The sequence below is a fragment of the Acinonyx jubatus genome, chromosome A3 (genome assembly GCF_027475565.1).
Source record: "Acinonyx jubatus isolate Ajub_Pintada_27869175 chromosome A3, VMU_Ajub_asm_v1.0, whole genome shotgun sequence".
NCBI lineage: Eukaryota > Metazoa > Chordata > Mammalia > Carnivora > Felidae > Acinonyx > Acinonyx jubatus.
The window spans coordinates 129,827,914-129,855,335 of record NC_069388.1 but is presented as its reverse complement, the minus strand read 5'-3'; the positions used below and the strand labels follow the sequence as shown (position 1 = coordinate 129,855,335).

General features: G+C 50.8%; 2 protein-coding genes and 1 long non-coding RNA gene across 9 annotated transcripts in view; 2 read left to right on the top strand and 1 right to left on the bottom strand.

Annotated features, from left to right (window-relative positions):
* Positions 1-7,302: 7,302 nt before the first annotated feature.
* SLC66A3 (solute carrier family 66 member 3) lies at positions 7,303-22,260 on the top strand. Of its 2 annotated transcripts, none has more exons than XM_027077903.2 (7): positions 7,303-7,663; positions 12,855-12,937; positions 13,023-13,092; positions 15,126-15,183; positions 17,609-17,729; positions 19,862-19,903; positions 21,266-22,260. In XM_027077903.2, the coding sequence occupies exons 1-7, from the start codon at positions 7,521-7,523 to the stop codon at positions 21,355-21,357; spliced, it is 609 nt and encodes a 202-aa protein (XP_026933704.2). In that variant the 5' UTR covers positions 7,303-7,520; the 3' UTR covers positions 21,358-22,260. The 2 variants fall into 2 exon arrangements, with proteins under 2 accessions (XP_026933704.2, XP_026933702.2); XM_027077901.2 differs by lacking the exon at positions 7,303-7,663 and adding an exon at positions 12,131-12,673.
* Positions 22,261-23,145: 885 nt separating this feature from the next.
* On the top strand, positions 23,146-26,959 carry LOC128311315 (uncharacterized). Its single transcript, XR_008289684.1, has 2 exons — positions 23,146-26,442; positions 26,523-26,959. It is a non-coding gene; the product is annotated as an uncharacterized LOC128311315 (long non-coding RNA).
* ROCK2 (Rho associated coiled-coil containing protein kinase 2) overlaps positions 26,827-27,422 on the bottom strand; it is a 135,279-nt gene continuing 134,683 nt past the window's right edge. For all 6 annotated transcript variants that reach the window (XR_008289682.1, XM_053201238.1, XM_053201239.1 and 3 more), the window contains one exon: positions 26,827-26,992. Coding sequence is in view for 1 of the 6 variants with exons in the window: in XM_053201240.1 (XP_053057215.1) it covers positions 26,989-26,992 (4 nt within the window). In the remaining 5 variants the exon portion in view is untranslated. The remainder of the gene's footprint in view (positions 26,993-27,422) is intronic.

Below are 27,422 nucleotides of genomic sequence, written 5' to 3'. Positions count from 1 at the left end.
AGTAGTTAGGGGGAAAGTGTCATGATGTCTAAAACTCCCTTGCAAATGGTTTGACCACAACAAAATGTGTGCGGTATGTAAATAGAAACAAAGCAAATGTGGACAAGAATGTTAACAATTGACAAACGTAAGTAAAGAGCCTATGGATGGTCACCGAAGTGTTCTTGCAACCTTTCTGTCGGTTTGGGAATCTTAAAAACAAACACACATGGTGACAGTGGAATGGCCACAGCCAATGGTTCCTGGGTTGACGGCTCCCCTACTGAAAAGCTGGGATGATAACGGAATCCGTCAGCGCTCAGCCCCGAATTCCCCGGGAAGATGTGGTGTGACCAGCTTCCGGGGTGGGGGTCAGGCTGGTGTGACAGGCTGTCACCCATACGCTGTCACCCGTCTAACCGTGTAGATGGAGAAGAAGCAGAGGTCTTCCAGATGGGGACAGGTGTTGTGGGCTGGAAGATACCCCATTGGGTGTGCACTTAGCCCCTATCCTGGCAACTCCCCACCCGCCTAGGATACAGAGGAGTCCCCAAGGTCAGCCACTCGGATGGGCCAACATGTTATGGGATGTCCCAGCTGGGACCTGGGGCCCGGGGCTCCCCACCTTCCTGCAGGGCCCAAACCTGACTCCACCTAGAGCCACCCTCTCCCCACAGTCTCAGGAGCAAAGCCAGTATTCACGAATCCCAAAAATACTTTGCTACTTTGCACTCGGTAGGGAATCACCATAAATGAAACGCCTACTGTGTACCTCGCAGGAAATTTGTGAGGTGCGTATGATTATCCCCATTTTATTATTTTTTTTTTAATGTTTATTTCTGAGACAGAGAGAGACAGAGCATGAGTGTGGAAGGGGCAGAGAGGGAGGGAGACACAGAATCTGAAACAGGCTCCAGGCTCTGAGCTGTCAGCACAGAGCCTGACGCGGGGCTCGAACTCACAGACCGCGAGATCACGACCTGAGCCGGTGTCGGACGCTCAACCAACTGAGCCACCCAGGCGCCCCTGATTATCCCCATTTTAAGACGAAGAAATTGAGGCCTAGGGAAGTTAAGGGCTTGACCATCTCGTGTAGCCGGTGAGGGCCATGCTGGGAAGACAGCAGAGGTTTGCAGGACGCCTGGGTCCCACGACCACATCAGCCACATCCGGGGCTTCATGCAAAGCAGCCAGGGCAGGGAGAGGCTCACAGCCAGGGGGAGACCCTCTTCCTACAGCCCCACCGCAGCCGGCGGACCCCCAGAGCTGGCGGCTTCTGTCTTCGGCCTGGTGGTTGTTTGTCCCACACCAGAGAAAGAGAGCTGCGTCTCACAGAGCTGCCTTGGGCGGAGAGCGCTTCCAGAAGAGAAGGGGCAGGCTGGGCCCCGGGCTGGAGCCACTCTCTCCTGGAGCTGTTCCTGCGGAGCCAGGATGAGCAGAGGGAGAGCAGATGAGGAGGGAGAAGAGGGAACCACAAAGTGGAGAAAGCCTCAGAGCTTCAGCAGGTAAGCGGAGCGCCATGGTGCAAGCCACGCAGCAGGCCCTCTGCAGATTCTAGATGCTTCTACCGTTGTCACTCCTGCTACTGCAAAGCCTTTGATGCGTGTGAGAAGGCTCCTGACTCCCCCGTCTTACTTCCTACAAGCAGCAACTGTCCGCTGATGAGCAATCAAACCCCACCGCACATACGGAAGCAGGAACAGCTCGCACCCACGTCACATTGTCTGAGAATGCGCTGGGTTCACTGAAACCAGGGGGGGCACCTACTCAGCTGTGTGGGTTCCCCTTGCCGTGACGCCTCCACAGCCCTGAGGCACAATCCCGGATCCAGACAGAGCAGAGATGCTCCCCGTCGGTGCTCCTGAGGGCAGGCTTACCACCTCCTTCTCTTCCAGGGGTGTCCTCTGCCCCCTGCGTGGTGCCCGGCATGCTCGTGCCCTCTTCCATCTCCATTCTCAGCCGCTCATGGGAGAGAACCCAGAACTCAAAACCACAGGTCCACGGCCAAGTCCAGACGAGTCATTTGTGTTCAGAGCAGCAGGGCACTCTGGAAGGGTCAGGGAGAGCGGGTGCAGAGGGCGGGGAGTCCCCTTTGCCCCGAGATGGTCGCAGACACAGCCGTGGTGATGTCTCTGCCAGACTTCCTGCAGCCTTGGTCCTCGCAGCTGGCCCCTGGCCCTGGGGCTCAGACACTCTCTCTCTTCCCCACGCCCTGGGTCCAGGGCCCTCTCCAGTCCGCCCATCTCCTTGCACTGGGAGCCCTGCAGCCTGTCTGAGCCCTCGGCGCTGGAGGGAAATGAGATGGGAAACTGTGGGGAATAGGCTTAGAAATCCCCCAGGCTTACACCAATGGGTTAATAAGGCATAAAGAATTACAAAGCCATAGGGTGCTCTCACCCCCAGAATAGAGAGGGAGGGGCAAAGGCCCCAGAATAGAGAGGGGGGCAAAGGTCCCCAATACAAAGGTATATGAGGTAAGCAAGATGAGGCGTTCAGGGCAGAAGCGCCCCCCAACTTAGTACTATAGCAGGAAGCTGCTTACACAGGAAGGAAGGACCAAATTAGGTAAGTAGGTAAATAGGGTATAGACGGCTGTGCTTCGGGAGAAGCTGCCCAGAGCAAAGATGATGAACAAAAGAAAATGTGCCTTGTTAACCCTGAGGTTAAGTGTCCTACCTGTCTCATCCCTGAGGCTAGGATAAACCGAGGTGGTGCCTCGTGTCGTGTCTGCTGTAAACATCCTTCCATCTGACTGCCCAGTGCCAGGATTTTGTTTTGTTATTAACCCAAACCCCTAACCCTGAATATCTTCAAGACCCCCTTTCCCTCACGTCCATGAGTTAATGTTCACAGATTCATAGTTTCTCTGTGCACGTCCATGGCCATGTTTGTAAGCCTTCTGATCCTAATAAAAATGGGGCAAGGACCCTTACTCGAGGCACTTGTCTCCTCCCGGACGTTAGCCATCTCTCGCATTTTAATCCTGCGTCCCGCTTGCTTGCTGGACAAGAGAGAACTTTAGACCCACAGTCTGCGACAGGAAATCAGGGCTACATGGCACGGACTTTGGACAAAAAGCTCCCACTCACCCTATGGTGGCCTCAGCCCTCAACCTTCAGCTTCGACACCCACACATATCAGAGCACCAACAGTTTAGACCAGGTCCGCCCTGCATGACTCCCCCCACACCCTAGCATCCAGGGAGGCACGAGCAACAGAAATTTTGTCTCGTGTCTGAAGCTCCCCAAATCCTGCTAGGTTTGCCCTGTAGTCTCCGTGCTGCAAGCTGAGGGCGCGGCCCTGTGAAGTCACGGTCTGTGACGGTGGAGCCACAATGAGGCTGGCCCTGGCAATCGGGCCTCCCGTGTGACCAAGCTCCTGCCGAGCAGGTGCGTCCCCAGGAGACCCAGAATGCAGAAGGCACAACCCCAGGACCCTTCCGCAAGTACAGAGACACAGCAGTGGGTCCTTCTGGGATAGCTGGGCCGGGGTGCCCTGTGGCAGGCCCCAGCTTCGAGAACACTGGGCAGCAGCGGAGGCAGCCTCCTGCGGTGGGGGACACACGCACACAGTTCACCTCCCGGGGACGTTCTTCAGCGAGTTTTCTGTTCCTTAGAGACTCTTTCCAACATCTGCTTCCTCGTCCTTACGCTGCTCAACACTGGGTGACCATAATTAAGCTAACGAAAGCGGGGGGCCGTGTGGTCTGTAACTGAATCTTCACCAACACATTCTTCTTGGCAGAGAACTTCCGGACCCCTCAAACGTCCGGGAGAACGTCCCGTCGTCTCCTGGGACCCAGTCTGGGAGGCTCGCCCAGACTCGTTTTGAATTTACCATAGGGAGCAACCTCACAAGCGTGCAAGTCTGTGACGCAAAGAGAAGTTACGTTGACCCTTTGGTTCCCACGGGCCGTGGCGACCAACTGAGCCACCCAGGCGCCCCTGGGTGTTTTTGTTAAAAGGAAGATCCTGGTTCAGCAGGTGTATGTGATACATGATATATACATATACATATACATACATATATATATATATATATATATATACACACATATATATGTATGTATATGTATATTTCAATATATACAGAGTATTATGAATATATATATTATGGACTAAATTCTATCCCCCCCCCCCAAATTCAAATGTGGAAGCTCTAACCCCCCAAACTGATTGTATTTGGAGACAGGACCTTTAAAGAGGTAACTGAGGTCATAAGGGTGGATCCCTAGTCCGACAGGACTGATGTCCTTTTAAGAAGAGCGAGAGGGGGGCACCTGGGTGGCTCAGTCGGTTGAGCGTCTGACTGTAGCTCAGGTCATGATCTCAAGGTTCAGGAGTTCGAGCCCCACATCGGGTCTGCTATCAGCACAGAGCCCACTTTGGATCCTCTGCCCCACCCCCTTTCTCTGCCTCTCCCCTGCTCATGTACATACGCGCACACACACTCTCTTAAAAAAATAAACATTAAAAAAAAAAAAAAAGGAGAGAGACCAGGGATGTGTACACACAGAGAAAAGCCTGTATGAGGACACAAGGAGAAAGCTGGGGAGAAGGGTCTCCCCAGAAACCAATCTTGCCAGCATCTTGCACTCCCAGACTCCAGAACCATAAGAAAATAAATTTCTGTTTACGCCACCCAGTCTATGGTATTTTGTTAAAGCAGCCTGAGCAGACTAATACCACACACGCGCGCGCGCGCGCGCGCGCGCGCACACACACACACACACACACACACACACCCCCCCTCACCCTAGCTCGGTCTCCTAAGAGGGCAGATTCGCCTGACGCCTCAACAGCACTGAGCACATCTTATCCCAGGTCTTTGTTTCTAAACACCAGGCTCTATTTATTAAAAGGACTCGAGGCTCCTTAGGCGAATGGCTGGTTCCTAGAGAAGCCTGGGAGCCCTGTGTGGTAGTCAGGGCACGACTGAGCCAGAGAATCGCAAAGACACATGGCTGGTGGTGCCAATCCAAGAGAGCCAACGTTCCGATGAGTGCGGGGAAGCCGCTGATGTACCCACCCTGCGGAGAAGACTGAAGGACCAGGAGGTTGAATGAATCACCTACAGTCACACAGCTTATAGGTGTCAAAGCTGGAGCCACCAAGCCAACCCAGCGTCTCGGCTTACACCAAGCTGGGGTGGGGGGACAGGGGTACCTACGGAGAGTAGAAAGGGCGCTGAGCCCCGAGAACAGGGAAGGGCTCCAGCTGGTGCTGGTCCCTGGACAGGAAGGACGCTGCCTCCCCAAGCACAAAGGAAAGGGGTTTACATCCTTGCCATGGTGATGCGAGAAACGAAGGCTAATGAAAAATTAAGTTCCCTTCCTGCCTACAGCCCACTGACAAGTCCTTGAAAGGCAGAGTGACCTCCCTCTAGGAGCTCAGCTGCCTCCAGGGTGACACTTTGCTGGGGGCAAAGGAGAACCTTGGCTTAACTTTGTCCCAACCTCAAGGATAATGTGAGTCTACTTCCTTTACCTAAACTGCCCCAAGACGTATGCTGGGAATCCCACTCCAAGCTTCTGGCCGCAGTATAAACATCTGAAGGGTCTCAGGACTGAGGTTGTATTAAAAGGTTTCCCTAGCAACAGCTAGCCCCTCAAGGTCCTGGAAACTGTAAACCTTGCTTCCGAAATATCTTAGAGACTTCCTTTATCCCTGTGCCCCTCCCAACCTGAGGGTATATAATGAGTTACCCTTCAGGACCCCAGTGAGGCTCCTCCTGCCCACGGGTCCTGTCCCCGTGCTATAATAAAATCACCTTTTTTGCACCAGAGAGGTCTTCAAGAATTCTTTCTTGGCAGCTGGCTCTGGACCCCTCGACCCCCACCATCACCCCACAACTTCATCCACAGTAAATCCCCCCCATTCCCATAACCAACGCCCAAAATTCTCAGCTCACAGCTTGTCTTGTTTTGTCTACACTCCCACCCTTCCACGCAAGCCCCCAACCTTTTGAAGCAAATTCCAGACGATATTAGCTCATCTGTGAGTATTTTTCCGGAGCTCTAGAAGAATTAAACACGCACACTCTTTTCCTCTTAAAAGTTTCCTTCTGGGAGCGCCTGGGTGGCTCAGTCGGTGAAGCCACCGACCTCGGCTCAGGTCATGGTCTCATGGTCTGTGGGTTCGAGCCCCACGTTAGGCTCTGTGCTGACAGCTCGGAGCCTGGAGCCTGCTTCGGATTCTGTGTCTCCTCCTCTCTCTGCCCCTCACCCACTCACGCTCTCTCTCTCTCTCTAATAAAATAAACTTGAAAAAAAATTTAAAAAAGTTTCCTTCCGAACATCCTGTTTCCCTTAGCTTAGAAGGAGGACTCGATACCTGTTTTTCTTCTTCCAGGGTAAGGTTTTTGATGGCCAGGTGAGGGCTGGAGGCGCAGGGGCAGACAGAAGGAAAGCCTGGAAGCCTGGCTGAGGTTCACGGTACCAAACCAGCCACCGTGGATTCTGGCGTTGCATTTTTGTGGCTTTTTTCTGCTCCATGACCGGGACCTGCTTCTGCGATTCTGAGAGTTTGGAGAACACACCCCGCCCCTTCATTTTCTGCCGCGTCTACCTTCTTTGATCACAGAATCTATTTAACCGCCTTAAGAAAAAACGTTCCCTCTGAAGTGGTGAAGGGCGGGACTTCCAGGGGCCTGGAGGGCTAAGGCCCGGGTGGCGGGGACGGGCGCCCCCTCCCCCCCACTCAGCTTCGGGAAAGGGCAGGAAGTGAGCCGACCCCGGGACATTCTGGCCCCTCAGTGACCCCTCAGTGACGGCCAAAGCCTGTGTCCCCAGGTAAAACGAGGAGGACGCACGTAAACGAAGTTGGGTCCTTAACGTCCTTGCAAGTTTTCATCTCTCAAATGCATAGTCAGAAAAACGAAGAAAGGAAGGCACTCAGGGAGTGCAAAACCCCAACACCACGGTCCAGCCCCCCGTGAGGAGGTGCATGTCCGCCCTCCCGGGATTCAGCCTGTACCCACCCAACCCTCGGGAAAGCAGAACCGTCTGGGGGGGTCTCCGGGCAGCTCGGCACCCAGCGAGCTTAACACGGAGCAGTGACTCCGCAGCGCGTCCGGTCTGCGGAGGGCACCGCCCAGCGGCCGCCCCGGGACAGGGCGGGGTCGGGGCGGAGCGGGCAGAAGGGGCGGAGCGCTCCCCGACTGGGCGGCCCCGGGGCGGGGTCCCGGCGAGACCCGCGCTAGGTGGACGGCGGGGTCCGGGGTGGTGAGGGGCGAACGCCGGCGGGGTCGGGAGCGGAGATCCGGACGGAGGAGCGGACCCCGGGCGAGGGTGGACCCGAGGCGGACCTGGGGAGGGGGCGGGGCAGGGCGAGGGAGGGGGCGGAGATCCGGGCGGAGGAGCGGACCCCGACAGGGCGGACCCCGGCGGGGCGGCCCAGGGCGTGGGCGTGGGCGCCCAGGGAAGGCGGAAGGACTCGGCGCCCGGGGAGGCCCAGCGCTGAGCCGTTCCCCCTCCTTCGCGCCGCGGCCGCCTCCGCCGAGCCCCCAAGCCCGGAGGCGGAGCCCCCAGCCCCGCCGGCGCCATGGAGAAGCTGCTGCTGTTGTTCTGCAACTGGAGCACGCTGGGCGTGTGCGCCGCGCTCAAGCTGCCGCAGATCTCCGCGGTGCTGGCGGCGCGCAGCGCGCGGGGCATCAGCCTCCCGAGTTTACTTCTGGAGCTGGCGGGGTAAGGCCGGGGCGGCGGCGGCGGCTGCCCTCCCCGCTCGCCTCTGCGGCCTGGACGGCCCGGGAGCTCAGGAGCGCGCCGCGGGTCTAAGTAGGGCCGGGGAGCGGGGCCGAAAGCGCCCGGCCGCTGGGGGGCACTTCCCGGGACCGCTCGCCTCCCCTGTTTATTTGCCGCTCCCCGTACGGACTGCGCGTGCCCAGCTTGCAGCTGGGGGAAACCGACCCCTGGCCAGGCCCTCACCCCGCCCGTTAGCCGCAGCGCAACCGCGCGGCTTGGAACTAGGCCATTTGCACCTGAGGCCCTCTGATACACATCCGCCCTGAGTTCCCCCTCCCCCCGCCGATACCCCTTAGCTCGGGTCTCGGTTTCCTCGCGTGTAAAGCGAGGCGTTGATCCTCCGCCTTTAGAAAGTTAACACCTGGGGTGGGAGGATTCCGAGAATGGGGGGCTCTTTGGAGGAAGGGGAGAAAGACGAATCGGGCCAGAGCCAGCCAGAGAGGAGCCGGTGCCGCTGGGAGAGCGCTTATCCGTCCGAAATCGGGAGTGGATGCCTTGACTCGGTATTTAAAGATGTAAGCGCGAAGAGCAGAGTTCTAAAACTCGGTTGGGAGGCCTCGAATTGGTGGGAGAGCGGGGCACGGGAAGCCCGGGAGTCTACCCGCGAGTCCCTGGCAAGGCCGGTCCTCCCCACTTTGCTCCTCGCCGCCCCCCTCCCCCCGCCCCCAACCGGGTTATCACTCGGCGACCGCGCGGGCGGGTCCTCCGCGGAAGCACGACCCGGGGGGGCCTGGGCTGGAAAGTAGCCTGGGGCAAGGGAGGGTGAAGAAGACCTCGGGGGTGGGGGAGGTGGGGGGTCCTGCGCCCGGCGCGCCCAGCGGGGGAGAGGCTTTATCTAGAGAGTCGGCCGACTGGCGGAGGTGTGACCCGGCTCTGATTTGCAAACGACCCCACAACACTGGGACCCCCCCCCCCCCTCCCCCAGGCTGGATAGCGAGGATTGGAGAGTTCTCCACCGCCTCGAAGTGGCCGCCGCGTCAGTTCGGGTGGGGATGGGAGAGGGGGAGGAGCGGTGGGGGAGTGTCCGGGAGGGTGTGGACGGCCTGGGGGAGGGCCACGGTTTTTAACGGGTCCCTGAGCCTGGGAAGGTGGGGCTGGCCCATTGCGGGGTGAGTGGAAGTCCGACTGATGCCCAAGGAGGCGAGTCGGGAGCCTGCCCACACGCTACATACAACCCGGCAGGCGCTGCCAGCAGGTGTCGGCCGTCACTCTATCCAACCGTGCACCTCGGCAACACCTGCCCTCCTGGCAATGGACGTGGGCTTGCGTGGGCGGGGGAGCCGGAGTCGGCGCGGGAGGCGGCCTCGTGCGTGTCCCGCGGGGATCGCCGTGCACGCGGAGGGCCGGCCGGCCTGCCGCTCACGCTTCGTGGAGGGCCAGGCACGCAGGCTGCTGTGTGCGCGTGGCTGTGTCTAGGCCCGGCCGGATGCCACCCTCTCCCCGAAGCTGGAAGTGGTCAGGCGCTCCCTCCTCTGGATTCCGAGGTTTTATCTACACCTCGCTTTATCTTACTGGTGGGTCTGTGTGTTGGCGCAATTTTACTCGATCCTCAGGGCGCCCTAGGGAGTAAGCATTGTTTTCATCCCCAGAGACTAGTAGCCTGAGGCGGAGGAAGTGACGCACCGTGCCCAACTTCACCGGCAGCAGCTGGGCCCTGGGTTTCACCCGGGCCTGGCCCTTTCCATCCTGAAGCCTGGCTCACCTCCGCTCTCCACGCTCACTGGGTTTTTCCGCTTCCTAGACTCGTCAGCAATATCGTGGGTGGGGGGAGCGGGTTGGCAACACCCTGCCCCCTTCCCTTTACCTTCCCCAGCCTTCGCTGGTGAGGGCCCTGGAGAAGCTGGGGGGCACCGCAGGCCTGCCTGTGCCTGGTGCCCGCCTTGCCTGCCTGCCCACCAGCGCCCCCTACCGGGCCAGGAGCAGGGTAGCAGCCAGAATCCCGGCGGACAGAACCCGGAGGGCATCGCCATCAGGGGGACCCTTTATATCCTGGGAAGCAAAAGCCAGACTAAATTTCTTGGGGGACGTCTACCTGCCTTGGGTCCTGATCTGTTAACGCTAAAAGTCCACTTTTGAGAGAACCGGGTCAATGGGAGCATAAGCTGTATCTTAGTGAGACCAGAAAATGGCTTTGAATGCGCATCGGCGTGAAGTGCAAGAAAATGCCTGGATTTTAGAAGTGCCTCCAGACGTGTGCAGGGCGACAGCCACACGCCCGCGTCAGCAAAGAAAAGGAGCTGACCAAACCTCCACTGGAGGCCCCACGTTTAGTGAGGGGGAGGCCTGCAGGGCAGACGAAGCTGGCTCAGCCGGCTGGGGGAGGGGGAGGCTGGCTGCGGGCCGCACCGTGTCTGGCGCAGAAGGCGGCACAGACGGGACCCCAGGCAGACGGAGCGGGGGGGGGGGGGGGGGTGCGCCCTGCCAGCAGGCTGCTCATTTTCTCCGTTGCTGGAACAGGTGTCCCAGACAGGTTCCGGGGAGGGGAAGCGGGGAGGAAGTTGGCGGGAAGTGCATAGCGGGCACCTCTCTGCCCAGGCTGTGCCAGCCTGACGTTCCGCCTCCCCCCGCCCCCGCCCGCGCCCGGGTTCCCCGGCTGATGGGAGCGCGCCTGCCTCAGCAGCTCCAACACCCCTCCTTCCAGGCATCCCTCCTGCTCTGCCCCCTTGTGCCCTCCTGGGTTCCAGACACAGTTCTGCTCACTGCACCTGCTCTGGAACCTTCCGTGGATGGGTTTTCAGACTCCCGATTCAGCCCTCCGCTCAGACAAGACAGCCCGGCGGGGGGGGGGGGGGCGGGGGACCCCCCTGCTTCGCTCCCCAGGCCCAGCGGGCCGACTTCTGGTGTCTGGCTAAAGATTCCTTTGGAAGAGGCTCCAGCGGCTCTCGAGCTGCTGCCTCTGTGAGCGCATGTGTCGTTTTTCGTTCAGACCTCTAGCCTGTGTGTGGAGGAAGGAAACTCCAGTCACTTTGCAGAGCGGACCAGGAATACCAACAGGTGTGTGGGGCCGCGGGTCAGACACCGTTCGGCCTGACTTTATTGTAAGGAGGGTTCTAATATATTACTTTTTGATGAAAAGAAGGACACCTAACTGCCCCCAGGCCACAGGAGTGACAGATGGTTGTCCTTGGACGTTTGGATCCCCGAGAGAGAGCAAGAGAGCGAAAGAGAGAGCGCGCGTGCGCACTGCAGCCTGGCCACCCGGCCTCCCTGGAGGGCCCCGGTGGGGTGGGGTGGGGGTTGGTGGCAGGCACCACTGCTGGTGGCCGGGGAAACTCATGCGCTCGTCTTCGTCTTTTCCCTGAATTCTCATATGACCTTGGTTTCTTGGGCCTCAGTCTCCCCAAGTGGTCTGTAAAATGTGGAGGGCACGGTGGATGGCCGTGACCTCAGCTCTGACACCCTAGGGCTCGTGCCTGTCCTGAAGGTCTGTGGCTGCACTCTGGGGGTAGGGGGGTGCGCTCAGTGAAGAGTGAGCAGGTGGCAAAGACCCCCCAACGCCTGCTCGGTTGTACCGCCCGCTCATTCGGCAGGGTCGTTGTCTAGGCTTCCCGAAGTGCCTGGGCCCCGCTGGCTGCAGCCCTGCTCTGCAGGGGTGGGTGAGCTGAAGCTGCCCCCTCCCCTGGCCCCCTAGGCTCCCCCTCAGATGTGGACAGAAAGGTGCCGGAGGCCTGGTCTGGAGACCCCTGTGCCCGGGCCACTGCTGGCCTCCCCCCCTCCCCCCATCCTGTGACCCTCGCCCCCAGCTCAGCCAAGGTCCGAAACAGGATCAAGGGCACAGGCTCCCCAGCCCACTGGGTGCTTTGTGAACCCCCCCCCCCCCAGCTGAGGAAATGAGAGGGGGTTACGTCTGGATGAGTGATGGAGGCTGTGGTTCACCTGGGGGATGAAACAGACTCTGAGGGGACAGCAGGGGGACTTAGGTTCTTAGGGAGCTGACTGGCTGGGCCGAGAGCTGGAGAGGCAGGAAGCTCAGGCCTTTTGTCCCGACAAGGGTCAGGTCCTGGGGTTTTTACTTGCCACTCCCCACCCCCCCCTCCCCCCCCACCAAATTCCAACCTCTCAGAACTAGAATTTTTTTTCTTTTCTCTTCTCTTTTTTCCTTTCTTTCTTTCTTCTTTTTCTTTCTTCTTTTTTTCTTTTCTTCTCTTTTCTATTTTTCTTCTCTTTTCCTTTTTCTTCTTTCTTTTCTTCTTTCTTTTCTTTTTCTTTGTCTCTTTTTTCTTCTCTTTTTTTTCTTTCTCTTTTCTTTTTTCTTTCTTTCTTTTTCTTTTTTTCTTTTCTTTTTTCTTTTCTTTTTTCTTTCTTTTCTTCTCTTCTTTTTTCTTCTTTCTTTCCTTTGCTTCTCTTTTTTCTTTTCTTCTCTTTTTTTTCTCTTTTTCTTTTCTTTCTTTTTCTCTTTGCTTCTCCTTTTTCTTTTCTTTCTTTCTCCCTTCCTTCCTTCCTTCCTTCCTTCCTTCCTTCCTTCCTTCCTTCCTTATTTTGAGAGAGACAACAACATTGCGAGTGGTGGAGGGGCAGAGAGAGAAGGGGAGAGAGGGAATCCCAAGCAGGCTCCCCGCCACCAGCGCAGAGCCTGTCGTGGGGCCTGAACTCATGAAACCGTGAGATCACGACCTGAGCCGAAACCAAGAGTCGGACACCCAACTGACTGAGCCACCCAGGCGGCCCTCAGAGCTGGAATTCTCTTAAGGAACTGATGACTGTTCGTGCCTCTCGCCCACTGCTCCTCCTCGATGGGGAGCACTCTGGACGGCCGCAGGGATCATCCAGGTGGTTGCTCCCCCGCTCAGGGCTGGCCAGCCTGGGGCCAGAAGTGCCGTCTCTTCTTGTCCTGGCCTGCCGCTCGGACCTCAGTGAAACTCACTTGTGCCACCATCTCCGGGGACTTGGCAGTGACCATGTGCACCACGCCCAGCTCCCAGTCAGTCCCGGATGCTTGAAAAGCTGCGGACAGTATTAAGTTACCGTCCCACGCTCTGTGTGCGAAATCTCCCCCCACCCCCTGACGTTTCCAGGTGCCAACCAGCAGGTCCAGGGTTTTGCACACAAACCCAGGCTCCTGGGCGCTGGCTGGGCCTCCCCGCCGCCCTGTGCTGGGCCGGCCCCAGCTCAGACGCTCCCCCTCTCTCCCCAGTTTCCTGGTGTTTCTCCGGTACCAGTGTTACTATGAGTACCCACTGCTGACCTACCTGGAGTATCCCATTCTCATCGCACAAGGTAACCGGCCCCTCGGACCCCCTCTGTGTCGGGCAACAGCCCTTGGGCCCCCCCTCCCGCCTCCCTCACAGCCTTTCTCTTTCAGATGTCCTCCTCCTGCTGTGTGCCTTCCATTTCAACGGGAACGTGAAAGGAGCAGCCCCGTACATGGCCATGTATCCTTTTCGTTGTCCAGGGATCCGATGGGACTGGGGAGTCAGGTGCTTTTGCCAGATCTGCATTCTTGTGGTCAAACTGAAAAAGATCCCAAATGCACGAGAGTGAATATGTACCCTGCCCGGGGCCTCCCCACACCCCGAGCCCCGGGCACCAGGCCCGTCCCAGCTTCATTCTTCAGGGGAGGCGGAGACATTTCTTCTTCCCTGAGAAAATGTCCCCAAGTTTGCGAAGTCATAGTAACGGGAATATCTGTCGTGAACCCCGAGGCCACTAACGCGCCCTCTCTGCCCGACAGTGTGGGCGTGCGGGTTCTGGACGGCTGGTTCAAAGTGAAAATCGTGGCCAAGACATTAGAAGGGTCTTGGTGGTGGCGGGTGGGCGGGGCATCTGGTCGTGACGCAGACCTATGCTCACTCACGGTGCCTCTTCTGTGAACAGGGGCCGGGCTCTTGTTTCGGTTCTGTAAACCTTCAGAGGTTCTCTTGGGAATTCATGGTCCTTAAAAAGCCAGGAAAGCCTTACCAGTGACAGCCAGTTAATGCGGCTGTGTCTGTTAAGTGACCCGAGCGGGTTACTCGTACACCTGCAGGGTGGAGGAGAGAGGGAGGGCACCCTTCCTGTCTGCGCTGGGCTGGGCGCCTTGGGACGTGGAGGCTGGGGGACACCTGCTGCGCCCACCCCCTGGGTGTTCGTGGGCACAGGCCGGGAGCTCCCTAAGCTGCAATTGTCCTGTCCCATCCCGCCTGTGAGATGACACAGTCATGCCTACCTTGTGGCAAGGATCACAGTACCAGGAGCACAGGACAAGCTGAGCAAGCGGCAGCCTCACGGAGGCTGTCCGACTGGGCGGCTGTGTAGGGAGGGGACTGAGTCCTGAGCCCCTGCTGTCTGTACCCATCCTCCCCACTCAGCTTCTCTCTGCACAGTTCTGCCCAGCCGGTAAAAGGGTCTTGAAAACAGTACGTTGAAGATGAAAAGCGTCGTGTCGTTTACTGTTTAAATAAAATACGACAATTTACCTTTGTACGGGTGGTGAGGCTGTGGACTGCAAAAGCTGGGCAGCTCCCTGGGTGAGCGGAATACTTATAACCTCCTCCTGTGAGTGGTGATGAACCAGAAGTAGGGTTACCATAGTAACTGATTTTTTTTTTTAAGCATAAGTATGTCCCAAATATTGCATGGGTCATACTATACCAAAAGACTATTTTTGTTGGTCTGAAAATTCAAATTTAACTGGGTGCCCTCTGTTTAAGAAACTGAGTTAGAGTGTTTTAAAAACAAGATTTCATCTGCCTAGGTTCCAGCTGCCATTCTGGCGTTGACCAGGTTGCCAGGAATTCGTTCTAGTCACGCCGGGCATTGCCTCTTTCGATCCCTCCATTTAAGTAATGTCATTCATTATAATCGTAGCGCGTTGGGTCCCTGTGACGTGCACCGAGGCACTGAGGGGGTAGATGGGGCAAAGGAATGTTAAGACCGTTTTGCGGATAAGCAAACCAAGGTCAAAAGAAGGAATGGGACTTGCCCAAGGTCACAGCAGAGGCTGGTGGTCATCCCCTCACCCGCCCGGCTTCTGGAGCCGGACTTTCTGTGCTTTTTGCCGCCTCCCTGGGGGGGGTGATAATCCGCTCTCGTTCCTCCTGTCCCCACCTGGGTTTACACCGGGGTTAGCAGGAAAGGGGGAAAGAGAGTTTCACGTGACCCCAGTTTTGCAGAACGTGCCTGCCCTATAATGTTGAGCTGCTTCTTTAAATGCTTCACTTTTGACATCACCCTGGAGAGGTCTGCATGGCTGGGAGTGAAGTGGGCGGGCAGAATCGTTTAGAACCACAAAGGCAGGGAGCTTGGCAGTTTTGTTCTGTGATCTGCTGTTACGTTGAGCCATTTTTGTCTTTTCCAAATCAGACCGGTCCTCGCAGAGCCTTTCCCAGGTTGGCTTATGTGCGTCACCTCCGTGCTCTTGGCGTGTCCCCACGGGCGCGGGGTGGGGGGCGGCCGAGCCACCGCTGTCTCCCTTAGCGCTCGGTAGATTTGTGGCCTCGTGGTTCGTCCTTCCCCTGCAGAAGTGGATCATAGATCTGGCCATGGTAAGTGCATCGCCCCTGGAGAAGAGAGACCACCGTTCCTGCAGAGAACTTGATGGGCCGAGTGTTTAACCTGCTAATTGAAGGATAAGGGGTTGAAAGCGCAGCCCTACCCCAATGTTACAAGACATTAGTCTCACTCAGGCGTTTGGTAACATTTTCTTACTTCTTTTTGGGGGGGCCATGGAGCACCTGGCTGGGGAGGTAATTAACAGCAACAGAACGAGCAACGGTGGTAGAATAAGCCTAAAATAAAGAGCTTCTTATCAGGTTAATGATTACACATTGGCTACATACTCATTTTTTTTTAAATTTTTTAATGTTTTTTTTTTAATTTATTTTTGAGAGAGAGAGAGAGACAGAGCATGAGTGGGGGAGGGGCAGAGAGAGAGAGAGGGAGACAGAAGCAGGCTCCAGGCTCTGAGCTGTCAGCAGAGTCCGACGCGGGGCTTGAACTCACAAACTGTGAGATCGCGACCTGAGCCGAAGTCAGAGGCTTAATCAGCTGAGCCACCCACGGGCCCCATACTCATGATTTTTTTTTTAACTTTGCCCCTCTCCCCCCCGAAACATTTTTGTCCTTGGAAAACGGTTAGCCCTGTGCATTTCTCCTACCTTGGGTAAGGCCCCAAAGTCCCATAGTGTGAGAATAGGGCTCCGAGCGTGGGTCAGGGAGCATTTGAGCCCAGATCCTCTCTCCAAAGTGACTGGATTCCGCTTCTCCACCCAAAGGGAGAAGGAGAAGGATCGGTGGTCACACCCAGGCTCATGAACTTCACCACCCCCTCCCCAGCGTCTTGGCTGTGACCCTTGCTTGGAAGGGTGTTACATTCCAACCTTGTGACCTACGGGGAGCAAATGGGCAGGGTTTTAGCATAAATATGTCCCAAATATTGCACGGGACGTACCTATGCTAGAAATTACTTGTTGTTGATCTGAAATTCAAGTTTCCCCGGGCGTCGTGTAGTTTTATTTGCGAAATCTTTCCGGGCCTTGGTTATGAAGACTCCTTCTTCTTGATTCCGAAGATGGCATTTCCTCCTGAAGACGGATCCGGTGGAAGGTCCAGCAGACGCGGTTAGCGTATCTGCTCGGCAGTGGCCTTCCCCCTGACACGAGTGGACAGGGCCCTACCTAAGTCCTCGTGCCCAGGCTTTCTGAGGCCCGGTCCTCCGTGCTCGCGGTCCCGACCCGACTCCCCACCGGCCGGGGCTGCAGACGCCGTCTTCCCACCTGGGGTCAGTCGTCCGAGCCGTGTGTTCCTGGCGTGACCAGTCTTCGGATCTGAGCACAGGCCCTTGCTCTCTGCCTGGAGTGCTCACTCGCCCGGACTTCTCCACAGTCCTCCCATGTCCCAGCCACCCCTTCCCTCCTCCGCCTTTACCAGGACGTGTTGCTGTAACCCAATAAGAACGGGTCAAGGGCCAGCCCTGAGACAGGTGCGGGGGACCGAGCAGAGCCAGACCCGATGCCCCACCCCCAACCCAGTCATGTTGCTTTCCTCCTGAGGGTCGGAAGTTAAACGAGCTGCTCCGGTCAAGGACACCAGCCACTTGCATTCGAGCTAGAGCCAATGGCGCTTGCTGGTCCTCACCTTGGCCTCTCTGTAGCATTTGCTGCCCCAGCTCAGGATTCCTCCTTGGATCCTTTGGTTCTCTTGACTTCCGGGGCGCCTTGCCCCTGGTGTCCCCTCCACCTACAGCACAGGCCGGGCCCTGCTCGCCGGGGAGGGTGCTGTGGCGCCGCAGGCCAACTCGTTGTGGTCTTACCTCGCGGGGCAGTAGAGGGCCTGAGCACAGCCCCTCAAGGACTGGTTGGAATAGCTAGAAATTCAGAGCCCGTGTGCCTCGCCTGCTGCTTGGACTTTATGAGTCTGTGTGTTCAAAGCAGCATGGTTTTCCCCAGGCTCTAAAACACCATATCTCTCTATCACCTGTCTATCCGTCATCTATCCACCCATCTGTCCATCTATCCGTCCATCATCTATCTTATCTATCTACTTATCTATCCGTACACCTATCTTATCTATCTTATCTCTCCGTCTATCCATGCACCCACCCATCTATCTTATCTATCCATTCATCCATCTATCTTCTCTATCCGTCTATCTTATCTCTCTCTCTCTCTCTCACCTGCTTTTATTGGCAGGTGGTCAGATGGATAAGCCTTTGTGGCCATGCAGTGATCCTTACTCCCACCTCCACACCAGCTGCACGCCCACCAGTTACCCACTGAACAGTGGGATTGGTGCATTTATAAACCAGCATCTCGCTGCTGCCTGCTTTTTCACTGAACCCGGGCTTTGTCCTTGCACAAACCAGTTGTCTCTTGTCCTGACAGTTTGGCTTCAGAAGCGCGCTCAGTACATGGCGCTCTCGTTTCTTTAACTGAGGGACTCCTAACTTTCTCATGTTTTGCCTGCAAACAGAATCTAAGTACTTTCATCAGCGTGGCCAGCAAGTTTGCTCAGCTCCAGTACCTGTGGAAGACCAGGGACTCAGGCACCGTGAGCGCCCTCACCTGGAGCCTCGCTGCATACACCTGTGCAAGTAAGAGCCAGATGCTGTCCCCCCGTCACGGTCCCACAGGCTTTAATCCTTTGCACATAGAACCTCCACGTGGATCCGTATTTATGATTCTGATGGCACGCGGGCTACTTTCCATTCTCTGCAAGATCCCTATTCCACTTGCTAAAAACAAATGTGAAACACCCCTTTCTCCAAAAATCTGGCTGAACATCAACAGTCCTCTTTTGCTCTTTGAAAAGCATCAATAGGTTGATTATATTGAGTCCACTAACTTGTTTTTAAAATATGACCCTTTCTGATGTAACAGATGAGAGATGAGAAGCATACATTGGCTTTTGAGAATGAATAGACTTTGCCAGGGTGTGTTCCTGGAGCCATGTTGTTTGGTCTCAAGTTCAGAATTTCCACTGTTCATCTGGATTCTTGCAGGAACCTAAAATATATACATATATATATATATATATATATATATATATATACACACACACACCTATATATATATATACCTATATATATATACCTATATATATATATACACACATATATATACATATATATACATACATATATATACATATACATATATATACGTATATATATAGGTATATATATATATATAGGTATATATATATATATATATATATACACACACACACACACACACACACATGCTATTTTAGGTAGAAAACTTTAAAAATTCAGGGCTATGACGTTACTTAGATTTATTAGTTTTAGGTATTCGAACTATGCTTCATGTTTCTTCTGTGTATTAATGGACCGATTTCTCCATCAGGGGTTTCTGGGAGGGGTCTTTACGTCCCAAGTTATGTAAAATTAAGGCTTCTTGGGTTTTATTTTTAGCTTGAGATGTTGAAGTGTTATGATATATATATATATATATATATATATATATACATACACACACACAATATATATATAGTTAGGAAATATATATACATATATACACGTATATATGTATATAGGTGTATGTATATATGTATATATATGTTTCTGGAATTGCTGATTTGATATATTACTTATTAGCTCCCTAATTTTACCTTCAGGTAATCTTAAGTGTTGTTTCTTAAATTTTCTTGTAGGAAACCTTTGGAACTTGTAACTTTAAAGACCATGTATTACATTTCCATCTGTTTTGCATGGTACTCTGTGCTTGAACAAGTCCTTAAATACATATTGGATACATGACAAACCGAGGATTATAACTTTATGGGGAAAAAGTGAACTGGCTTTAAACCTAATTTCCTAAATGTGTGATGTGTGAGGCAGAGGGAGAGTTTTGTGTGGGTGGGTTCGGGTCAGGAAGGAAGGGCAGGCGTTGAGTTACAGGTAGTGTCCTCGAAATCCCACGTCACATCTCCCACACGTGTCTCCTGCGGCCACGAAGGAAAGCGCTGTACCAGACAAACGAACGGAACAATTCTAGTTAGACCTTTAGGGAAATCATTGCCCTTTGCTGGGCCTCAGTTTCCTTTACCTAGAAAATCTCTACAAAAGAAGGGGGTCAAGTTCAGTCATTTAAAAACCTTGCTTTTTGTTAGTGGAAGCCTTTCTTTATTATTATTATTTTTTAATTTATTTATTTTGAGAGAGACGGCGTGAGTGGGGGAGGGGAGGGGCAGAGAGAGAGGGAGAGAGAGAATCCCAGGCAGGCTCCGTGCTGTCAGCACAGAGCCCGATGTGGGGCTCCAGCTCATGAAGCCGTGAGATCATGACCTGAGCTGAAGTCGAGAGTTGGACACTTAACCGACTGAGCCACCCAGACATCTCTGTTGTTAGTAGAAGCCCGTCTTTAAAGTAAACCTTACCAGAAGTCCCATACGTATGAGATTTTCCAAACGTGCTCTTTGGGGTAGGGGAGCTGTGGCTGGGCACACACCGTGGGTTCTCGGCTTCTCCCCGGTCCCTTGGGCAACACTGCTTCTGCTCTTGGGAGAGCCTCAAAACCACTGGGCTAGGACGCGTGGCTGGCTTTGAGAGGTTTTATAAAATACAGTACCGATTTGGTGTTCCGTACTACCAAGATCTTTCAGGAACAGTTAGCATCTATTCCTGTATTTGAAATGGGAAGACGTTAGCTGAATACCGACATAGCTGAGAAGCAAGTTGACATTGTTGAATATCTTCTCTTACAGCAAGAATAATAACAACGATAATGACCACTGGCGATCTTACGAGTAAGCGAAATCTTTTTTCTTCCCATTTTTTTGGACTGCGTGCCCTTGGTGGCTCCTTCCAAGTTGTCTTAGGGTTTCACGGATCAGCTTGCTCCACGTACAGTTAGAGGCCACGGTGTATTCCCGGGCGTCAGCCCCCGCTTACAGGGCTGAGCACCTACTTCGTGTTAGCGCCAGGGATACGGCCTGCAGCACGAGGTCGTAGACTGCCGTCTTCGTGACGCTTCCACGCCAGCAGTGGGTGGAGACGGACGGTGCGGTCAGCGCACAATTAGCTACTCAAGAATACTGGGAAATGTGTTCTGGAAAAGCAGGCCAGGAGGAGCACCTGATGGGGGAATGTGACCTGGCTGGAGGGGCCTGGGGAGGTGAATTTGAAGAGACAGATGGGGGGACGGGGGAAGAGACGATGACAAGCCCGTGAGCGGGGGACACGTGGCTTAGCCATGGAGAGTGAACAGGAGGGCTGGGGGTGAGTGAGGACGGACTCTACTGAGGTGACAATCATTTGACCCCCACATCCTTGTTTTTTTTTTTTTTTTTTTTTTTAAGGGGGACACTGTGATGGAGGAGAAGATATGTGGGTTGATGTAAAAAGAACTTAGTAATTCCCTAGGCTGTTTTCCACCCCCCAGCCAAGCATATACATTTTTGGAAAAGAATGAAAACAAATGGTGTCGAAGACTAGAGACATGTCCCTGGTACACATACCGGTTAATTGTTCCTTGAGAAATATGGCTACAGGAGAGTGAGGCACCCCTGTCCCTTTGCAGAGACTGTATTTTGGGCTGCAACACCTTCTGTCAGCAGTGAGCAAAACACTAAAAGTGCTGTGGTCAAACTGTAAACCTGGGTCAAGTGGGGAAAGATAGGTCTGAGTCTTCTCCGCAGGACTTGAAGAATCCTGTGTATGGGAAGAAGAATCCAGCCGTAAGGAAACAACAAAACGAACCTACGTATTACAATTTTGGAAGATTGGGAATGTTCTAGCTATGGTTTGCTTTGTAATTAAAGTGACAGCTGTTCCTGAAAGCGATCAGTGTATCTGGGGACAATCTTTTAAGAACAGCTTAGCTGGTATCTTACAAATGTTTCACAACCACAAAGATACATTAACTCTCAGGAGAGTGTTCATCGAGTCACTTAGGGTAAAGTGCTCTCCCCCCAGAAATATTTGGAAGCAGGGTTGTTGAAAAGTTCCCACGAGGCGGTGTTGTGAATCTTACGTGGTAGATGGGGGTAGGGGCGGGCAGTTATTTAGGCTTTTAGGCTTCTACTTAGAGCGGTAGGGCAGGAGTGATTTTGCATTAGAACGAGAAAACAGTGCTCTTTAACATACTTTTTCTTTTTGATCGATTTCAGTTCTTACACGTTTCGTGATCATGCTTGCTTTAAACGTGTGGGTAACCACCACGGTCCTTCGCTACAGGAAGACGGCGGTAAAGGCTGAGTAACAGATGCGCTGCCCCTCCACACGAAGTGGATTCCTAATAACTGAACCAAAGCTCACTGCTGAATCAAGGTCTCTTATAAGTTTAGTCAATGGCTTCAGAAACGCTGAATTGAAGCCAGATGTATTTTGGACAGGAGCCACTTAAACACTTGTTGAGAAATGTTGATTTCCTTCCCACTCCTCCCCTTCGTGAGGCGGAGGCAGGTCTCGGACACCTGCAAGTCGAGCAGTCAAGACCATGCTTTTCAGCTTTCAGAATCTTCTAAGAAATAAATCCTCTCTAGAGCACAAATGATTATGAACGGAGTGGGATTTTAGTCAGAAGTGAAATTGTAGTAAATTACCAGGGTCACTTTCTGGGGCGGTTTTTTTAATATAGATGTAACAGGATGGCCTTGCTGTATCATAATACACGATAATGCCTCCTTAGGCTATAGTAAGGATATCGAGGCAAGCAAAAACGTTAATTGGCTCGAGTTTATATACCCAAGTAGTGCTGTAACTTCATATAGTGCCTTTAGTTCCTAAGGAAAGGCCGATTGGCTGCAGTCTCTACAGCAGTAGGATGAGGCAGTCCCGATGAACTTTCTGATTTAAGCACAATGCTGCCATCTTTAAGAGTCACACCTTTGAAAAACAAAAATGTCCACTGAAAATAGATGCAGTAAAGGGTATTGCTGGGGTGCTGTCAACTTCTTACGGATTTTATTCTTGTTATATTCTAAACGTGATGTTAGGATTACTGGACACTGCATTTTACCGTAAAAGTTTATAAACGCTAGAATTTAAAAGCTCTTTCCCTTTATAATTGAATGGCATTGTTATACGTAATAAGTAAATGATGTTTATTAGAAAATGTTTTAGTGTCCTATGTAAGAAATAAATCATTCTGTAGTTTTTAAAATCCTAGTTGTCATTTTTTTATTTATGTAAGCTCTACACTCAACGTGGAGCCTGAACTCACAACCCCGAGATCGAGTCACATGCTTATATTAACTGAGCCAGCCAGGCGTTCCTCACAGCTGTCAATTTAAAAAAAGTCCAAGTGAACCTTTTCTCATATGCAATTATAATCTAACCATTAGGAATAAATACAAATTAGGTGGTTTGAGTCCATTTTATTTAAATATACTTATTAGAAATTTATCATTGCTTAAAGCTTCTCCTTTAAGAAAATACTATCTTAGGGGCGCCTGGGTGGCCCCGTCAGTTGAGCGTCTCTTGATTTTGGCTCAGGTCCCCATCTCATGGTTCATCTCATGAGCTCAAGCCCCGCGTCGGGTTGCGTGCTGACAGGATCCTGCCTGGGATTCTCTCTGCCTTCCCACCCCCCCACTCCACACTCTCTCTCTATGCCTGTCTCTCTTAAGTAAACTTAAAAAATAAAAAGAATACACACTCTTAGGTGAAGAGTTCCCCATTTTTCCCCCCTTTGTCAGAAAAAGGAACAAACATTTGAACTATTCCAGATATCCTACGCACATTATCATATTTAATCCTACAACAATCCTGTAAGTAAAAGTCTCCGTTTTACAAAAGATGTAAACACTGAAGCTGAATAACCTGTCCCGGATCCGGCAGCCAGTAAGTATCCTAGATAAGAACCCACTGGTTACAGGGGCGCCTGGGTGGCTCAGGCGGTTGAGCATCTGACTTCGGCTCAGGTCATGATTTCGCGGTTCATGGGTTCAAGCTGTGTCAGGCTCTGTGCTGACAGCTCAGAGCCTGGAGCCTCTTTCGGATTCTGTGTCTCCCTCTCTCTCTCTGCCCCTCCCCCGCTCATTCTGTCAAAAATAAAACAACAGAAAAAAGAACCTACTGATTACCAAAGAAATCACTTTCTTGAAAACTACCTCTCAGCAAAACAGGCACTCTGCATCTTCTCCTTATCCTGGACACTCAAATGAGATTGTTCGATTTGCAAGTCCCTCAAAATACCTAAATCAGGCCAGCAACAGACTCCTTATTGAAATTCTATTTTTATTTCTCCACGGACTAAAAGACACGGCTGAGCATTCACAGGTCTGTGACCTTAGTTATGATTTGTTTTGCTACACACCCATCTTTTAATATGTATCTTTCAGGGAAGGCAAACATTCTGGGTAAGTATCAGAAGGCTGCAGCATTCTGGGACTATTTCACAGGAAGAGTATGAAAATGCTCAGGTCTCAATTTCTTTTATTTAATTTTTTTAATATAAAAAGCAGGCATAAAATACAATTACATTACTACAAAGATGCAACAAAAATTTTTTAAAAAGATCGGGGGGTACGATTTTTGTTCAGAGGGGACAGCTGATCAAATATTTACGATTATCTAAACCATGCAATTCATAACTTAATACAATTCCAAACAAAACTCATTACTATGGGGAAGGTAATCAGGGACAGGCCCCCCCAAGCATAATATTCAGCACTGTCACACAGCGCCTATTTTCAAAGTGCTTTGTGAATCAACTATGGTGTCTTCACGCCAGAGGGAAACTGGAGCCTTCTTCCAGGGGAGGAGACGTGATTCAGTAGCAGTGTCGACACAGACCGAGAAACTCAGAAGTGACTTCCTCTCACAGAATACTAAACATGTTATTTAAAGCATGTTTCAAGAAAGTAATACAGCGTCTAAGTTTCTCTATTTTACCACCAGAATCCTGTGGGAACAGATTAACAACAGCAGCAAAATTTCTTCAACTGTGGTTTGGCAAACCTAGAGTATTTCTTTTTGAAGGTCTACAGATGAACCGACACAAAAGACATCGTTCAGAGCCAGATTTGTGACTCCAGCACAGGTCAATTTTAAAACACTCACCTTATTTTAGATTTCTCGGTATCCTTTAGAAAGCTAAAGGCATTTACAAATTTCAGATTTTTTAAAAACCTTGCTTCTAGATAGCACGTTTTAATACTTTTCAAAACCTCACTATACATTAATTTTTACCAGTAACACCGGCACCAGTTTTCCTTCTACTTCGGTCTCGCTATCCCCACTAAAGAAAAGTACAAAATCCAACTAAGAAAATCCCAGTATTCACTACTTCTTAGTTCTCAATAGGAGGTATTTATGGCTCTAGGAGAAATCAGGTGTGAAGAAATAAGCAACTTCCGGTCTTGCATTTATCCGGGAAGCTTTGGAGCCTCAAGAAAAAGAGAAGCTGGCCAAAATCAGGTTGTTAAACCGAGTCAATATCGTATTTAATGAGTGCTGGGAAGAGGACATTTGGATAGGGGTATGCATTCATGCACGTACATGAAATGAGCAAAAGGGTAAAAAGCAAACTCTTACCCAAGGTCAGAATTTTTATTAAGCGCATTTCCATTAGCTGGAGAAACGACCTAAAAACCCTTATGTTAAACCATATAATGTGAAGAATCTCCATGGGAGAGATTTTTTCCCACCCCTTAGAATACTTTCTTTTCCCCAAAAAACTTCACATTAATTTTCCTTGTATAGTTGCAGCACACCATGATTCTCCATATTCTCTAATATATACAGCATTCAAAATTTAAACTTTTGCCATTTTTACTCAAATATTTCAATTACTCATGTGTAAACTTCAAATTATTTCACCTTAATAAAGTTTATTAAAAATATATATATATATATATATACTCTCCAATTCAGAATAATATGATAGAACCTCCCATAGTGTAACAAAATCTTTATATAAAATATTAATTCAGTCTCCTTTTAACAAGTCTAATGAATGGAAATATTTATTCTATATAAATTTTATATAGTTCTCATTTTTAAATCTTAAAAACAAAAAAACAAAACAAAAACAAAAACAAAACCCCAAAAAAACAAAAGCTGTGTCCCCAAGCCAGAACCGCAGAACATCCCGGGGAGGGAAATGGCATGCGTGTCCGGACTCAGCACAGACAGCGTGAGAGAGCGTAGGCGGGACAATGTGAGAATGACAAGATTCAGGTTTAGTCCATCAGGCCAGAGGCCACGGTTCAATTTCCACAACAGTGTCTATATTTTGGGGGTCTAACTCTTTAACCATTTCTACACTGACCCCAAGGGGAGTCAATGAAAAAGGTCTATTTCCTTCACTGAAATATTAGATGATGTATTTCAGTATCACACCAACTCCGTATGTATATAAAGAGACTAATAAAAGACTACATACTTTTTTCAAACTTAATAACTTAGCATTGATGCATACTGTAGCAGTAAAAAACACATTTTTCTGGGATAATGAGAAATATGGCAGAAGTGGTCCTGCATAACCTACAACTTTAACATCACTTAAAAAATAAAAATCAAGTTAAGAGCCTTTGAGGCCACTTCTTCCTAGTCACCAGTTTTCTTAACCCAATACTGAAATATTGCCATACTCAGTTGTGTGTTTGAGGGATCACATTTAAATATTTAAAATATATCTACAGTATGTCTTAGTTTTCTTTATATTTGAGATAATCTTAGAATCTTGAGTGTGAAAATGTAGAAACAGTCACAAATGTCTCTGCCAGAAATAAAAACACATCTAGGGTAGCCAGCAAATTCAAAGCGAAGCAAACATTTCCTACTCATACACTAATACTGAGGTCTGTAAGCAGAGTGGGATGAATAATAAACATAAAAGATATATTAGTTCCAATATTATCCATTATTGTTTCTATCACGGGTACTTAAAAAAAAATTCTGTTATACAATCAAGATAGTCTGACACTGATAACTATTACATGTAAAAATAGTGCACTATTTTTCTTTTGCAAAGCGAATTTGCATCCTAAGAGCTGGTAAACACTTTTTGTTCAAAATACAGAAAAAGGTGAGACATTAAAAAAAATTAAATTAAGGCATTCAAAATGGGTAAAGTTGCCTATCATGAAGCATTAGGAAACTGATAGAATTAACTTCAAACTTCTTGTTACAGTAACTGCTTAAACATGATCATGCAGCTTCCATGGGGTATACACAAATGAGGGATACAAACTTCAACGTTATGGCTTTATACAAGTGCATAGTTGCAACTGCAGTTTGTTATGATATCTGATTACTGTATGTAAAAAAATAAATGGGACATTTGAAGAACCCTCTTGCAGTAATACAGTACTATGTATATGTGTGTGTGTGGGGGGGTGTGTGGGGGTATGTATGTATATATACATATATGTACATATATATACATACACACCCCCACACACCCCCACACACACATAGTATAATGGTCACTTCTTAAAGATGCAGTCTCCATCACTGTAGTGGAACCCATTCCCAGACTCTTCTGGTGAATGTGCTGGTGAAATCTCTCTGTTGAAGCTGAAAAGATGATTTCTTTAACTCTTCTCAAGCCTTTTGTGCAATGTAGTGTGAGTGACTGCCAAGAGAGCTTCATGGAACAACTGTGGAAGAGTTGCATGATATTCTTACTCTATTAACCAATCACTGTTGGTTCAACATGTTGCTCCAAAGGAGAGCAGAAAATCTCCAAGATTTATAATTTATATTGCAGGAATAAAGGGAAATGTGTGTGTGTGTGTGTGTGTGTGTGTGTGTGTGTGTGTGTGTGTATCAGTCTCTCAGGAAAATATAGCTTTTTAAGAAATTTTGGGCCATCATATTTCAGTCTTGTTTTAACTGGAAGAATATGACCACCTTGAATAACAACTGCATTCACAGAAGGCAGCTAGCTGGAAAAAAAGAAAAAACAAAGTTAGTTGATACAGTAAAATACTTTAAGAGACTGTTAAATTCTTTGAAAAGGCATTCCATTTATATCATTAAACTATGTAGTCTTCCAACCCCTATGCTTTTAACACCTAAATCATACATAAAACATATTTACTATATTACTTTTCTGATTTTTAGGTACATGCAATTATATTCTTATATTTTCCTACAAACACAACACACAAGTTTTAATACAGTTAACTGGCTATTAGGGTTAGATAATACGTCACGGAGTAAGTCAGGGGAGTGTTAAGTTTGCCTTGGAGATTAAGTGCTCCCGACTCATGTAGCTGAACGAACAGTGGACTTTTGGATCAGGTTCTATTGGACTATTTGACTCTTAGTCACATTTTTTTTAAATCTATGACATGGGAACAAACACATTGTTAC

Excerpts from the sequence above, each read along its gene's own strand:
- SLC66A3 (XM_027077901.2), top strand. The coding sequence starts at position 12,417 with ATGACTGTTCGTGCCTCTCGCCCACTGCTCCTCCTCGATGGGGAGCAC. Across the intron at positions 12,674-12,854 it reads TGCTTGAAAAGCTGCGGACA|TTTCCTGGTGTTTCTCCGGT; the intron begins GTATTAAGTTAC and ends CTCTCTCCCCAG. Across the intron at positions 15,184-17,608 it reads GGATCATAGATCTGGCCATG|AATCTAAGTACTTTCATCAG; the intron begins GTAAGTGCATCG and ends GCCTGCAAACAG.